Below are 14,300 nucleotides of genomic sequence, written 5' to 3'. Positions count from 1 at the left end.
AAAGTAAAAACAAAAAAAATTTTTGAGGCATGGTCTCACTATATAGCTCTGGGTGTCCTATAACTCACTGTGTATAGCCAGATGGCCTTGAACTCTGAGAGATCCATCTGTCTTCCGAGTGCTGGGATTAAAGGTGTGCTCTACCATGTCTAACAATAAAAACAATTTTTTAAAACATCAAATTTTTCCAGCTGAAGACATGGCTCAGCAGTTAAGAGCACTTGTTCTTCTAGAAGAGCTAAGTTCAGTTCCCACATGGCAGCTCACAGCCATCTGTCCTTCTGTTCTAGGGAGTCTGATGCCCTCTTAGGATCTTTGTGGGCACCAGGTATGCACATGATTCACATATGTAGATGCTGGCAGAACACCTATACATATGAAATAAACCTAAAAAAATTAACTTCAATATGTTCATTACTCCTAAAAGATTCCTTCTGTTTAACACAGTCTAATTCCCGGCTCATCCTTGAGCAAACTTCCTCCAAACCTGTGGGGTACTGCTAAAGAAGCATGGGAAGCGACCTGCAGTGCCAGCTTCCAGTGCTTTGTTGTCTCATCCCCATCCCGCCCCAGGTCACCGGCTTCCTCTGGTGCTCAGGGAGTGTTTTCTTTGTCTTCACATGCAGACAGTACTGGGATAAGTGAGCTTTCTCTGCTTCTTTTGCCTTTTCTGTCATTAAATGCTCTTGCCAAAGGAAATAATCTCATTTCCTGATTAAATATTTGACATTCTGTAAAATCCATGATTATCCAGAAACTATAAATATCCTGAATGTTCAAGTTACTTTATTTCCAAGCAGCTGAAAGTAATTACAGATATTGCTATATTCATTTTGATCACCTACTTATTGATGCATTTAGTGATTATTGGTTGAGCTTTTACTTTATATTAAGTGTAGATTTAGGCACAAGTGAGGCAGTAGTGAATAAAACAAACCCTGCCTTTAAGGAGCTTTTATTCTTTTTTTAAAAATTTTTTTATTGGGTATTATATTTACATTTCAGATTTTACCCCCTTACCCCACTTCCCCCCACGACCCAGAAACCTCCTATCCCATGCCCCCTCTTCATGCTTCTATGAGGCTGTGCCCCCACCTACCCCCCCACTCCCACCTCCCCACCACTTACCCACTCCCACACCTTATCCCCCACTTGGTGTTTGTCCTTCATGGGACCAAGAATCTCCTCTCCCACCTATTCCCAACAAGGCCATCCTCCCCTACATATACAGCTGGAGTCGTGGGTCCCTCCCTATGTGCTCCCAGGCTGGTGGTTTAGACCCTGGGGAGCTCTGGTTGGCTGGTATTATTGCTCTCCTCATGGGGTCACAAACCCTTTCTGCTCCTTCAGTCTTCTCTCTAACTTCTCCATTGGGAAACCCTTGATCAGATCAGTGGTTAGCTGTGAGCATCTCCTCTGAATGTGTCAGTCTCTGGCAGACCTCTAAGGAGACAGCTATATCAGGTTCCTGTCAGCATGCACTTCCAGCCATCCAAATCAGTGTCTAGCTTAGGTGACTGTACATGGGATGGATACCCAGGTGGAATGGTCTCCAGATGGCCCCTCCTTCAGTTTCTGTCCCAAGTTTTGTTTCCATATTTGTTCCCTTGAGTATTTTTGTTACTCCTTCTAAGTAGGACTTAGGCATCCCCACTTGGTCTTCCTTCTTCATGAGCTTCATGTGGTCTGTGAGTTGAGTCTTTGCTATTCCAAGCTTTTGGGCTAACATCCGATTAACAGTGAGTAAATACCATGTGTGTTCTTTTGTGATTGGGTTAACTCACTCAGGATGATAATTTCTAGTTCCATCCATTTACCTAAGAATTTCTTGAATTCATTGTTTTTAATAGCTGAGTAATACTCCATTGTGTAAATGTACCACATTTTTTGTATTCATTCCTCTGTTGAAAGACATCTGGGTTCTTTCCAGCTTCTGGCTATTATAAATAAGGCTGCTATGAACATAGTGGAGCATATGTCCTTGTTATATGTTGGAGCATCTTCTGGGTATATGCCCAGGAGTGGTATAGCTGGGTCCTCAGGTAATGCTATGTCCAGTTTTCTAAGGAACCGCCAGACTGATTTCCAGAGTGGTTGTTGTACCAGCTTGCAATCCCACCAACAATGGAGGAGTGTTCCTCTTTCTCCGCATCCTCGCCAGCATCTACTATCAACTGAGGTTTTAATCTTAGCCATTCTGACTGGTGTGAGGTGGTATCTCAGGGTTGTTTTGATTTGCATTCCCCTGATGACTAAGGATGTTGAACATTTCTTAAGGTGCTTCTCAGCCATTCGTGTTTCCTCAGTTGAGAATTCTTTGTTTAGCTCTGTACCCCATTTTTAATAGGGTTATTTGGTTGTCTGGAGTCTAATTTCTTGAGTTCTTTGTATATATTGGATATCAACCCTCTATCGGATGTATGATTGGTAAAGATCTTTTCCCAATTTGTTGGTTACCGTTTTGTCTTATTGACAATGTCCTTTGCCTTACAGAAGGTTTACAATTTTATGAGGTCCCATTTGTCAATTCTTGATCTTAGAGCATAAGCCATTGGTGTTCTGTTCAGGAACTTTCCCCCTGTGCCTAGGTATTCGAGTGTCTTCCCCACCTTCTCTTCTATTAGTTTCAGTGTATCTGGTTTATCCACTTGGACTTGAGCTTTGTACAAGGAGATAAGAATGGATTGATTTGCATCCTTCTACAAGTTGACCTCCAGTTGAGCCAGCACTATTTGTTGAAAATGCTGTCCTTTTTCCACTGGATGGTTTTAGCTCCTTTGTCAAAGATCAAGTGATCATAGGTGTGTGGGTTCATTTCTGGATCTTCAATTCTATTCCATTGATCTTCCTGCCTGTCTCTGTACCAATACCATGCAGTTTTTATCACTATTGTTCTGTAGTACAGTTTGAGGTCAGGAATGGTAATTCCCCCAGAAGTTCTTTTACTGTCAAGAATAGTTCTCGCTATCCTGGTTTTTTTTTTGTTATTCCAAATGAATTTGCAAATTGCTCTTTCTATTTCTATGAAGAATTGATTTGGAATTTTGACGGGGATTGCATTGAATCTATAGATTGCTTTTGGCAAGATGGCCATTTTTACTAAATTAATCCTGCCAATCCAGGAGCATGGATCTGAGATCTTCTTCTGTTCTTTCTTCAGAGACTTGAAGTTCTTGTCATACAGATCTTTTACTTGCTTGGTTAGATTCACTCCAAGGTATTTTATATTGTTTGTAACTATTGTGAAGGGTGTCATTTCCCTAATCTCTTTCTCAGCCTGTTTATCCTTTGAATAGAGGAAGGCTACTGATTTATTTGAGTTGATTTTATATTCATCCACTTTGCTGAAGTTGTTTATCAGGTTTAGGAGTTCTCTGGTGGAAATTTTAGGGTCACTTAAATATACTATCATATCATCTGCAAATAGTGAAATTTTGACTTCTTCCTTTCCTATTTGTATCCCTTTGACTTCCTTTTATTGTCTAATTGCTCTGGCTAGGACTTCCAGTAGTATATTGAATAGGTAGGGTGAGAGTGGGCAGCCTTGTCTAGTCCCTGATCTTAGTGGGATTGCTTCCAGTTTCTCTCCATTTAGTTTGATGTTGGCTACTGGCTTGCTGTATATTGCTTTTACTATGTTTAGTTATGAACCTTGAATTCCTAATCTTTTCAAGACTTCTAACATGAAGAGATGTTGAATTTTGTCAAATGCTTTCTCAGCATCTAGTGAGATGATCATGTGGTTTTTTTCTTTAAGTTTATTTATGTAGTGGATTACATTGATGGATTTCCGAATATTGAACCATTCCTGCATTCCTGGGATAAAGCCTACTTGATCATGATGGATGATTGCTTTGATGTGTTCTTGGATTCGATTTGTGAGAATTTATTGAGTATTTTTGCATCAATATTCATAAGAGAGATTGATCTGTAGTTCTCTTTCTTTGTTGGGTCTTTGTGAGATTTAGGTATGAGCGTAATTGTAGCTTCATAGAACGAATTGGGTATTGTTCCTTCTGTTTCTATTCTGTGGAATAGTTTGAAGAGAATTGGTATTAGGTCTTCCTGGAAGGTCTGATAGAATTCTGCACTAAAACCATCTGGTCCCGGACTTTTTCTGGTGGGGAGACTTTTAATGACTGCTTCTATTTCTTTAGGGGTTATGGGTCTGTTTAGATGGTTTATCTGCTCCTGTTTTAATTTTGATACTTGGTATCTGTCTAGAAAATCGTCCATTTCATCCAGATTTCCCAATTTTGTTGAGTATAGGCCTTTGTAGTAGGATCTGATGATTTTTTTTTAATTTCCTCAGTTTCTGTTGTTTTGTCTCCCTTCTGATTTTATTAATTTGAGTACTGTCTCTGCACCCTTTGGTTAGTCTGTCTAAGGGTTTGTCTATCTTGTTGATTTTCTCAAAAAACTAGCTCCTGGTTTTGCTGATATTTTGTATAGTTCTTTTTTTTAACTTGGTTGATTTCAGCCCTGAGTTTGATTATTTCCTGCAGTCTACTCCTCTTGGGTATATTAGCTTATTTTTGTTGTAACGTTTCAGGTGTGCTATCAAGTTGTTAGTGTATGCTCTTTCCAGTTTCTTTTTGTGGACACAGAGCTATGAGTTTTCCTCTTAGTACTGCTTTCATGGAGTCCCACAAGTTTTGATATGATGTGTCCTCATTTTCATTAAATTCTAAAAAGTCTTTAATTTCTTTATTTTTTTCCTTGACCAAGTCATCATTGAGTAAAGCATTGTTCAGTTTCCACCTGTATGTGGGCTTTCCGTTGTTTTTGTCCATATTAAAGACGAGTCTTAGTCCATAGTGGTCTGATAGGGTACAAGGGATTATTTCAGTCTTTTTGTATCTGTTGAGGCATGTTTTGTGACCAATTATATGGTCTATTTTGGAGAAGGTACCATGAGGTGCTGAGAAGAAGGTATATTCTTTTGTTTTAGGATGGAATGTTCTATAGATGTCAGTTAAGTCCAATTGGTTCATAACTTCTGTTAGTTTCATTGTGTCTCGGTTTAGTTTTTGTTTCCATGATCTGTCCATTGCTGAGAGTGGGGTGTTGAAATCCCCCACTATTATTGTGTGAGGTGCGGTGTATACTTTAAGCTTTAGTAAAGTTTCTTTTATGTATGTGGGTGCCCTTGCATTTGGGGCATAGATGTTCAGAATTGAGAGTTCCTCTTGGTACATTTTTCCTTTGATGAATATGAAGTGTCCTTCCTTATCTTTTTTTGATTACTTTTGGTTGAAAATCGATTTTATTTGATATTAGAATCCCCCTTGTTTCTTGGGACCATTTGCTTGGAAGATTGTTTTCCAACCTTTTACTCTGAGGTAGTGTCTGTCTTTTTCACAGAGGTGCATTTCCTGTATGCAGCAAAATGCTGGGTTGTGTTTATGTATCCAGTCTGATAGTCTATGTCTTTTTATTGGAGAATTGAGTCTATTGATATTAAGAGGTATTAAGGAAAAATGAGTGTTGCTTCCTGTTATTTTTGTTATTGGCGGTGGAGTTACGTTTGTGTAGCTATCTTCTTTTAGGGTTGTTGGAGGATTACTTTCTTGCTTTTTCTAGGTTGTAGTTTCCCTCCTTGTGTTGGAGTTTTCCACCAATTATCCTTTGAAGTGCTGGATTTGTGGTAAAATATTATGTAAATTTGGTTTTGTCATGGAATATTTTGGTTTCTCCATCAATATTGATTGAGAGTTTTGCTGGGTATAGTAGTCTGGGCTGGCATTTGTGTTCTCTTAGGGTCTGTATGGTATCAGTTCAGGATATTCTGGCTTTTATAGTCTCTGGTGAGAAGTCTGGTGTAATTCTTATAGGTCTGCCTTTATATGTTACTTTACCTTTTTCCCTTACTGCTTTTAGTATTTTTTTCTTTGTTTTGTACATTTGATGTTTTGATTATTATGTGGCGGGAGGTATTTCTTTTCTGGTCTAAACTATTTGGAGTTCTGTAGGCTTCTTGTATATTTATGGACATCTCTTTCTGTAGGTTAGGAATATTTTCCTCTATAATTTTTTTGAAGATATTTACTGGCCCTTTAAGTTGGGAGTCTTCACCCTCATCTATACCTATTATCCTTAGGTGTTGTTTATGTCCTTCTTAAAGTCCTCTATCATTGTCATGAGAAGTGATTTTAATTCTGAATCCTGCTTTTCCAGTGTGATGGGGTGTTCAGGGCTTGCTATGATGTGGGAACTGGGTTCTGATGATGCCATGTAACTTGGGATTCTGTTGCTTACATTCTTGCGCTTGCCTTTCGCCATCTCGTTAACTCTAGTGCTACCTGTACTCACTGTCTCTGACTGGAGCCTGCATTTCCAGTTATCTTGCTTGTGTCTGATCTCCTCAGGGTCCAGATGTCTCTGTGATCTTTTAATCCTGAGCTCCAGCTGCTCTGAATACAGTGGTTCCCCTAGGATGTCTCAGGATATGGTGTCTCCAAGGTAGCAGACCAGCTAGGTGTCCACTGTTCTGGATGTAGTGTCTCCTCTAGGATGTCTCAGGATAAGGTGTCCGCTGCTCTGAGTGCAGTGGCTCCTCTAGGATGTCTCCGGATATGTTGTCTGTCCCTCTGAGTTCAGTTATTTCTCTGCCACTCTGGGTTCAGTGGACCCTCTAGAATGTCTCGGGATCAGGTGTCCACACAGGAGTAGACCAAGTGGGGGTCTGCGCCAGGCCTCAGGTTCGGGAGAGGGGTGGAAGGAGAGTGGTATTCCGCAGGGGCGGGGCTTGGGTGTCTGCTGGAATCTGAGCGCTCCCCCACACCCAGCTATGGGCGTAGGGCAGTGTGTGGGTGTTCTTACCTACTGCTCTGGGTTCAGTGGACCCTTTAGGATGTCTTGGGAGGGATCCGGTGTCCACACAAGAGCAGACCAGGCAGGCAGGAGCTTTTATTCTAATTTCACAGCAATATTAAAACTGAGCCCCTGCCTGCCATGGCAGCACACGTTTAACCCCAGCACTTAGGAGGCAGAGGCAGGCAGGTCTCTGAGTTCCAGGCCAGCCTGGTCTACATATTGAATTCTAGGTCAGCCAGGGATACACAGAGAAACCCTGTCTCAAAAAATAAACAAACAAAAAGCCTCCCTAAGACACTATTCAAGGATATGAGTCAAAATCATTTCTATAGTAATGCAGTGGTATTATTTGTCATTTACACTGAGTTGATATTTGCCCTGAAAGTACTGATGCTTCCATGGGTGAAACTCTTCATGCTACAGCCCACATGAATGCATGTCAGCTTTCCATCTCAAGAACGAAATACCCCACCCAGGATAATCAGATTAGAGTGAGTATGGATTTATTTCCACTCACAGTTTCAGAGAATTCAGTTTCTTTTTTTAAATATTATTTGTTTATTTTTATTTATATGAGTACACTGCAGCTGTCTTCAGACAAACACCAGAAGAGAACATCAGATCCCATTATAGATGGTTGTGAGCCACCATTTGTTTTTTGGGACTTGAACTCAGGACCTCTGGAAGAACAGTCAGTACTCTTCACCACTGAGCCATCTCTCCAGGACAAGAGCTGGTTGTTTTGTTTTGTTTTGTTTTGTTTTGTTTTGTTTTGTTTTGTTTCGAGACAGGGTTTCTCTGTATAGTCCTGGCTGTCCTGGAACTCACTCTGTAGACCAGGCTGGCCTCGAACTCAGAAATCCACCTGCCTCTGCCTCCCAAGTGCTGGGATTAAAGATGTGTGCCACCACTGCCGATTAAGAGCTGTTTTTATTATTTTTATTTCATGTATGTCTATGTACCGAGTGTATGCAGTGCTCTCGAAGTCCAGAAGAAGGCATTGGATCCCTTGAAACTGGAGTGACAGATAGTTATTAGCCGACACATGAGTGGTAGAAATCAAACTCGGATCCTTTCAAAGAGCAGCCAGTGCTGCTCTTAATCATTGAACCAGCCCCCTACCACAGTGGGGTTTTGTTGTTGTTGTTGGGGTTTTTGTTAGGGGTTTTTTGTGTTTGTTTGTTTGGTTGGTTGGTTGGTTTTGGTTGTTTTGTTTCTTGAGAAAAGGTCTTATTGTGTAGTCCAGACTGGCCTGGAATTCTCAGAGATCTGCCTGCCTCTGCCTCCTATGTGATAGGATTAAAGAGGTACTCAACCACCATATGCAGAATAAACATAGCATAATGTTTTAAATAGCATATTTACTGGGCTATAATATAGATTCCATTCAACTCACCTACTTGGAGCAAACAACCTGAGGCTGCTACAGTGTTCTCACTCATACAGCCATCAGTACAGTGTCCAAACCTTGTCTCCACTCCACCAAAGAGACTTAACATTTATTAACTGTCTGTCCTCTAGCCCTTGCTCTGGGCTACTACCACATTGGTACTACCACATTGGTAATTCACACCACTGTAGGTAAGAGAAAGTGAGAGGCCGAGGCAAGAGGATTGAGAATCTGTTAATGTTTAGAGACAAGGCCTTGTCTCTAAAACAAATATTTTAAAATAATAGAAGCCTAATTTAAAAGACATTAATATTTTAATGAGTATTTTTATGTTTTATAATGATACTATATGATATTAAACAGGTTTTTTTTTTTTTTTTTTTTTTTTTTTCTTCTGTACTGAAAATGTACTGTAGAGTAAAATTGTGGGTCTGGGGAGATAACAGGTAACAGTGCTTACAGTACATGCATGAGGACCTGAGTCTTAATCCCCATCCCCATGTAAAAAGTCAACATGGTCATGTCGTACCTAACACCAGTGAAGTAGGAGCCAGATTGCAGGGTCTTGTTGGCTTCTGGCCTAGCTCCAGATTCTGTAAGATATACTGCCTTAAGGGAAATAGAACAGGACACCTGATAGTGTCCTCTGACTTTTATACATATGTGTACACACCTGTGCATGCCCCACACAATACACTAAATACACATGCCCACATATATTCACCTACATTTTTTTAAAAAATTAAAAAAAAAATAGATAACTGGCATAAGAGATGGCTTAGTAGTTAAGAGCACTGACAGCTCTTCCAGAGGACCCAAGTTCCATCCTCTGCACCCATCTATCTGGTGGCTCCCCAGTCCCAGGGCATATAGCACCCTCTTCTGGCTTTTGCAGTCACTGTACATACACAGTATACAGAAACACATGCAGAAAAAAAACACCCATACACATAAAATAAAAAATCAAGCCGGGCGGTGGTGGCACACGCCTTTAATCCCAGCACTTGGGAGGCAGAGGCAGGCAGATTTCTGAGTTCGAAGCCAGCCTGGTCTACAAAGTGAGTTCCAGGACAGCCAGGACTACACAGAGAAACCCTGTCTCAAAAAAAAAAAAAAAAAACATACATACATACATACATACATACATACATACATACAAGGGGGCTGCAGAGATGTCTCAGTGGTGAAGAACACTGACTGTTCTTCTGGAGGTCCCGAGTTCAATTCCCAGCAACCACATGGTGGCTCACAACCATCTGTAATGGATCTGATGCCCTCTTCTGCTGTGTGTCTGAAGACAGCTACAGTGTACTCACATACATAAAATAAATAATTTTTAAAAACAACAAAAAAATCAAAAATAGATAAATAAGACTTAAAGGTATGGAAAATAATTCTGAAGCTGGGCAGTGGTGATGCACACCTTTAATCCCAGCACTTGGGAGGCAGAAGCAGGTGGATCTCTGAGATTGAGGCCAACCTGGCCTACAGAATTCCGGGACAGTCAGGACTACACAGAGAAAATCCTGTCTCAAATAAACAAAATAAATAAATAAGTAATAGTGATTATTATTACTATTATTGTTATTCCAAAATTGGACCCACGTTGGTAGTGTCCTGTATAATTTCAAGAAGCCAATATTGGGACTCATGGAAACTAGGTCTTTGTGGGAAGATAGAAAGGTGAGAATGGTCATTTAATATGCATACAGGAAGCCAGACCTGGCTACACTGAACCTCTTTGTATGTTGCAGTCTATACCCTGTTATCTATATTTGTAGGTGCTGTTAATACAGCTTACCATCCAGATAGTGCATTGGGGATTTTTGGTTTGTTTTTCTGCAGTGCTAGAGATAAAACTATGCCCCACAGAGTATATTGGACAGAAGTTGTTTGTGTATTGAGAGGAGCGTTTATGTAGGCCAGAGGGCAGTCTTGGATATTGTTCCTCAAAGTTGTCCACTCTAATTTTTTAAACACAAAATTTCTCTGCTCCTTGGCCAAAAACTCTCTAAATAGGTTAGGTTGACTGTCAGTGAGCCCCTGGGATTCTTCTGTTTCAGCCTCCCAACACTGAGATTACAAGTACACAAGACTACACCAAGCTCTTTTTATGTATGTTCTGGGGTTAGAACTCCGGTTTTCACACTTGTGAGGGAAGCAGAAGTTTCTACAGTTCTTACAGCATATATTTAGATGATGGAACTTCAAACAACTAGGGCTGCTTCTATTGGAAGGTGAGATGCCTTTTGGAGAAACTAGAACAAGATGAAGAGAAAAAGGAAGTTACAGGTGCTGATGGTAGATGTAGGCCTCACTGAGAAAATGACATTTGTAAAAAAAACAAGAAAGTGATCTACAAAGATTACAAGAGGAGCATTCCAGGTGGAGAAAAAAGCCAGCTTAAAAGCTCTACACAGCCATGGTGTTGTCTGTTTCTCAGATGTCTAGCTGTGTCCCTGTTTGTATCTAACACAGCTGACTCTAGGTTCTCTGGCTTCATTGGCCCTTGCATGTGTGGCAGAATGGAGAGGATAGGGCAGGAAAAATAAGGTGAGGAGTGCGGTGGAAAGGCAGAGCACCCAGCCTTGCTTCCTGAGAGAGCTGTTCTGACTGAAAAGGGAGTCGTGCTAGATGACAGGTACTTCCTATGATGGGGATGGTTTGGGTGAGAGAGGAGGGCGGGCTGAGATGACTCAAGCAAGTTGGTAGAGTGGATCTGCCCTTCAGTGAAAAGGGGAAAACGGTTAGAGCAGACACCAGGGAGACCTGAAATTCAGTTTACTGTGTTATGTTTGAGATACCAGTGAAACAGCTAGATGGAAATACTGAAGAAACAGTAGAGACCTGAGTGTCAGGCTCTGGAGAGAGGGCTGGGGACTTGGGAGGAATTGATAACTATAAGCCTGGCTGGAACAACAGGCATAAAGGGAGTAAACACAAATAGAACCCAGATATGGACAGGAGCCCCAGGCCCTCCAGTGCCAAGAAGTCTGGAAGGACTCAGAACAAGAGGACCTCCAAGGTCAGAGGAAATCCCAAGGCTCTGGTGTCCTGGGAAACAGCAAATGATGCCCTGTTAAAGGCTAGAGACAGGCCAACGAGGAACCTGGGCCATCAGACTCATCAAGAGAGAATTAACTTGCCAATGGTAGATTGATGGAGAAAAGTGACAGAAATACAGAAATGCATTAGAAGTCGGAATAGGGGACTCAAGAGAAAAGTCTACTGTGAAAAGAAGCACCTGTGAGGTGGTGTCCAGAGAGGCCAGGAGAATTTCGTTCGCTTTGTTGGAAATAATAGCACATTTGCTCATGAGAATGATCTAGGACAGTGAGTAAAGGATGTGGGAAGAAAGAATAACTTCAACAGTACCTTCTACTAGGTGAGAAAGGGGGAGGTTAGTACCTGAGTATGCTCCCTTAACTTTGGATGGAGACATGAGTATAGAATGTTTATAATAGGAGGGGAGGGAGGGTGTGTAAGGACGGGGGCGCGGGGGCTAGTTTATGAGGTGTGAGCTGCTCCAGCTTTCTTAGTGAAAAGAGTCAAGGTTAGCGGCATTCAGGGACTGTTAGGGTCATATGTCAGGAGAATCGGGAAGGTACGGTGCATCCTGTGACAACAGAGAGTACAGAGAATGGACTTGAGACATTATGAAGTGGTTTCTAGGCAGAGATGCTTACCCCACTTAAGATGGGACCCATATGCTTAGTCAGACCACCTAGCCAAATTGTGTTGCTTACATGGTCATCTGGTACAGTTGAATTTAAAACAGTTGTAAAGGACTAAGAACGTACATAATTCAGTGATAGGGTCATTCTCTGGTACATCAAAGCCATGACTTCAATACTCAGCACCATAAAATAAGCCTGGCAGAATAAGAGCAGGAGAACTTGATGGTGGTGGGGGTTGGGGGGACTTATAAAGGCTGACTGGTGTTTGCAGCATAGTGTGTAGTTCTTTGGTCATCTTGTAGTGACACAGCTTTGACAAGACTTTTTCTTGGTTTCAGGGTTCAAAAAGGATTCTTCGCTCCAATGAGATCATCCTTCCAGCCAGTGGCCTGGTGGAAACAGAGCTCCAGTTAACCTTCTCCCTCCAGGTCAGAAAGTTCTAAATCTTGAAGTTTTCTAATGCTACAACAGTCTAGTACCTAAATAGTCTTGAAATTTGGGAACTTTATTATCCAAAAACAGCCAGAGCCCAGTTTGAGTTAGAAAGAACAAAAGTCACCCGTGGGCTAAATGCCAACCTGGAAGACATCTTCTAGTAGTACCTGAACCAGCACAAGTAGAGGTGTACTGTATATGATGCTGAGTGGGTACTGAGGCCCAGTCTCCCTTTACATGATGCTTGGTAGCTACCCACTGAGCTCCACCACCACACTTAGCTTTTCCCCCTCATTACTGATCTGAATCTCAGGTCCCAGTAGAATATAGCCCACTTCTATTGTGTGCATCCTTCTCCCTTCATCCCTCTTAGAACATCTCTCTCATCATAATCTTGTAACTGTGTTGAATCATACAGAGAAAACATCTGGCCAAATGACAGAGAAAGTGATGTTTCTAAGCTTATGTAGACCCTACCAGCACCCAGAAGAACCAGATCCTCTGGCAATTCTTTCTTATTTTGACCAATCACTCTTACAACCAAGAGATACTAAAGCCACTAAAGCACAGTCCTCTAGCAGGACCTGAACCACCAAGGTCCTGGTTGCCGTCCTGGTTAACCATCTGGACTGTTTTCCTCTTCAGTACCCTCATTTCCTTAAGAGAGATGCCAACAAACTGCAGATTATGTTGCAAAGGAGGAAGCGGTACAAGAACCGGACTATCTTGGGCTATAAAACCTTAGCTGTGGGGCTCATCAACATGGCAGAGGTGAGTAGAACAGTCTTAGACTGCAGGTCTCTAAGTCCATTGTCATCCAGCAAATAGTTCCCCAGCCTGCAGGCAGGTATTTATTTGTTTTTCTTTATAGGTTAATTATTTTATTGGAAATTCAATCTGTAAATAGTATTCTCAATTTCTCTTACACAAAAGTTTTTTTTCTTTTAATCTTCATTTTATTTTTAAGATTTATTTATCTTATTTTATGTGTATGAGTGTTTTGTTCGAATGTATGTCAATCTGGAACTAGAGTTATGGATGGTTGTGAACCAACAGGTTCTGGGAATCAAACCCAAGTCTAGTTAAGAACATGTGTTCCTAACCACCAAACTTCTCTCTAGGTGCCTTTTTCTTTTGAGATGGGTCTTTCTGTGATGGCCAGTCTAGGCTCAGACTCCTAGACTCAGATGACCCTCCAGCTTCCCGTGTAACTGGTGCTGTACGAGCGTCACCAGGACCAGCTCCAACTTTAGTATATGTGTGTTATGTGTGTTAAGTTAGTTTTGGTAAGAATAATGTAAAAACTTTTCATATACCAGATTCACCCAACTATTTAACTTGATAACATATTGCTATGGTTATATAGCATCTCTGTATATTGTGGCTATTGTCTTATGGAGGTTTTTTTCCTGAGCAGTTTGACTGTTGCAGGCATGAAGCCTCATTTTTTTTTTTTTTTTTTTTTTTTTTTTTTTTTTTTTTGGTTTTTCGAGACAAGGTTTCTCTGTGTAGTCCTGGCTGTCCTGGAACTCACTCTGTAGACCAGGCTGGCCTCGAACTCAGAAATCCACCTGCCTCTGCCTCCCAAGTGCTGGGATTAAAGGCGTGCGCCACCACCGCCCAGCTATGTTAATTTCCTAAGCATGAGGATACTGTCCTACCTAAGCCCCACCACAGTCAGGGTATTGACATTAATTCAAGGTTCTGTCTAACCCGCAGTCCCCAATCTTACAGTGCAGAATGTCTCAGTGACCTTTCAATCTAGGAGTTGGTTGGTTACATTTCTTGTTCATATCTCCTTGGTCTCTATAAGCTTATGGTGGTCCCCAGATTTTTCATGACTTTATGACTGTGGTGTGGGTTCTTTTTGTTTGTTTTTGTTTTGTTTTGTTTTGTTTTTGAGACAGGGTTTCTCTGTGTAGCCCTGGCTGTCCTGGAACTCACTCTGTAGACCAGGCTGGCCTCAAACTCAGATTCCCCTG

General features: G+C 41.3%; 1 protein-coding gene across 1 annotated transcript in view; it reads left to right on the top strand.

The window, feature by feature from the left end:
- The window catches only part of Pacs1 (phosphofurin acidic cluster sorting protein 1), a 130,262-nt gene that overhangs the window by 89,972 nt on the left and 25,990 nt on the right, over positions 1 to 14,300 (top strand). Inside the window, exons 3-4 of the mRNA XM_034508019.2 lie at positions 12,222 to 12,311; positions 12,964 to 13,089. Of these exons, the coding sequence (XP_034363910.1) occupies positions 12,222 to 12,311; positions 12,964 to 13,089 (216 nt within the window). The remainder of the gene's footprint in view (positions 1 to 12,221; positions 12,312 to 12,963; positions 13,090 to 14,300) is intronic.

This window comes from Arvicanthis niloticus, chromosome 1 (genome assembly GCF_011762505.2).
Source record: "Arvicanthis niloticus isolate mArvNil1 chromosome 1, mArvNil1.pat.X, whole genome shotgun sequence".
NCBI lineage: Eukaryota > Metazoa > Chordata > Mammalia > Rodentia > Muridae > Arvicanthis > Arvicanthis niloticus.
Note: the sequence above shows the minus strand (reverse complement) of the source record. Positions and strands in the feature narration are given on the sequence as shown.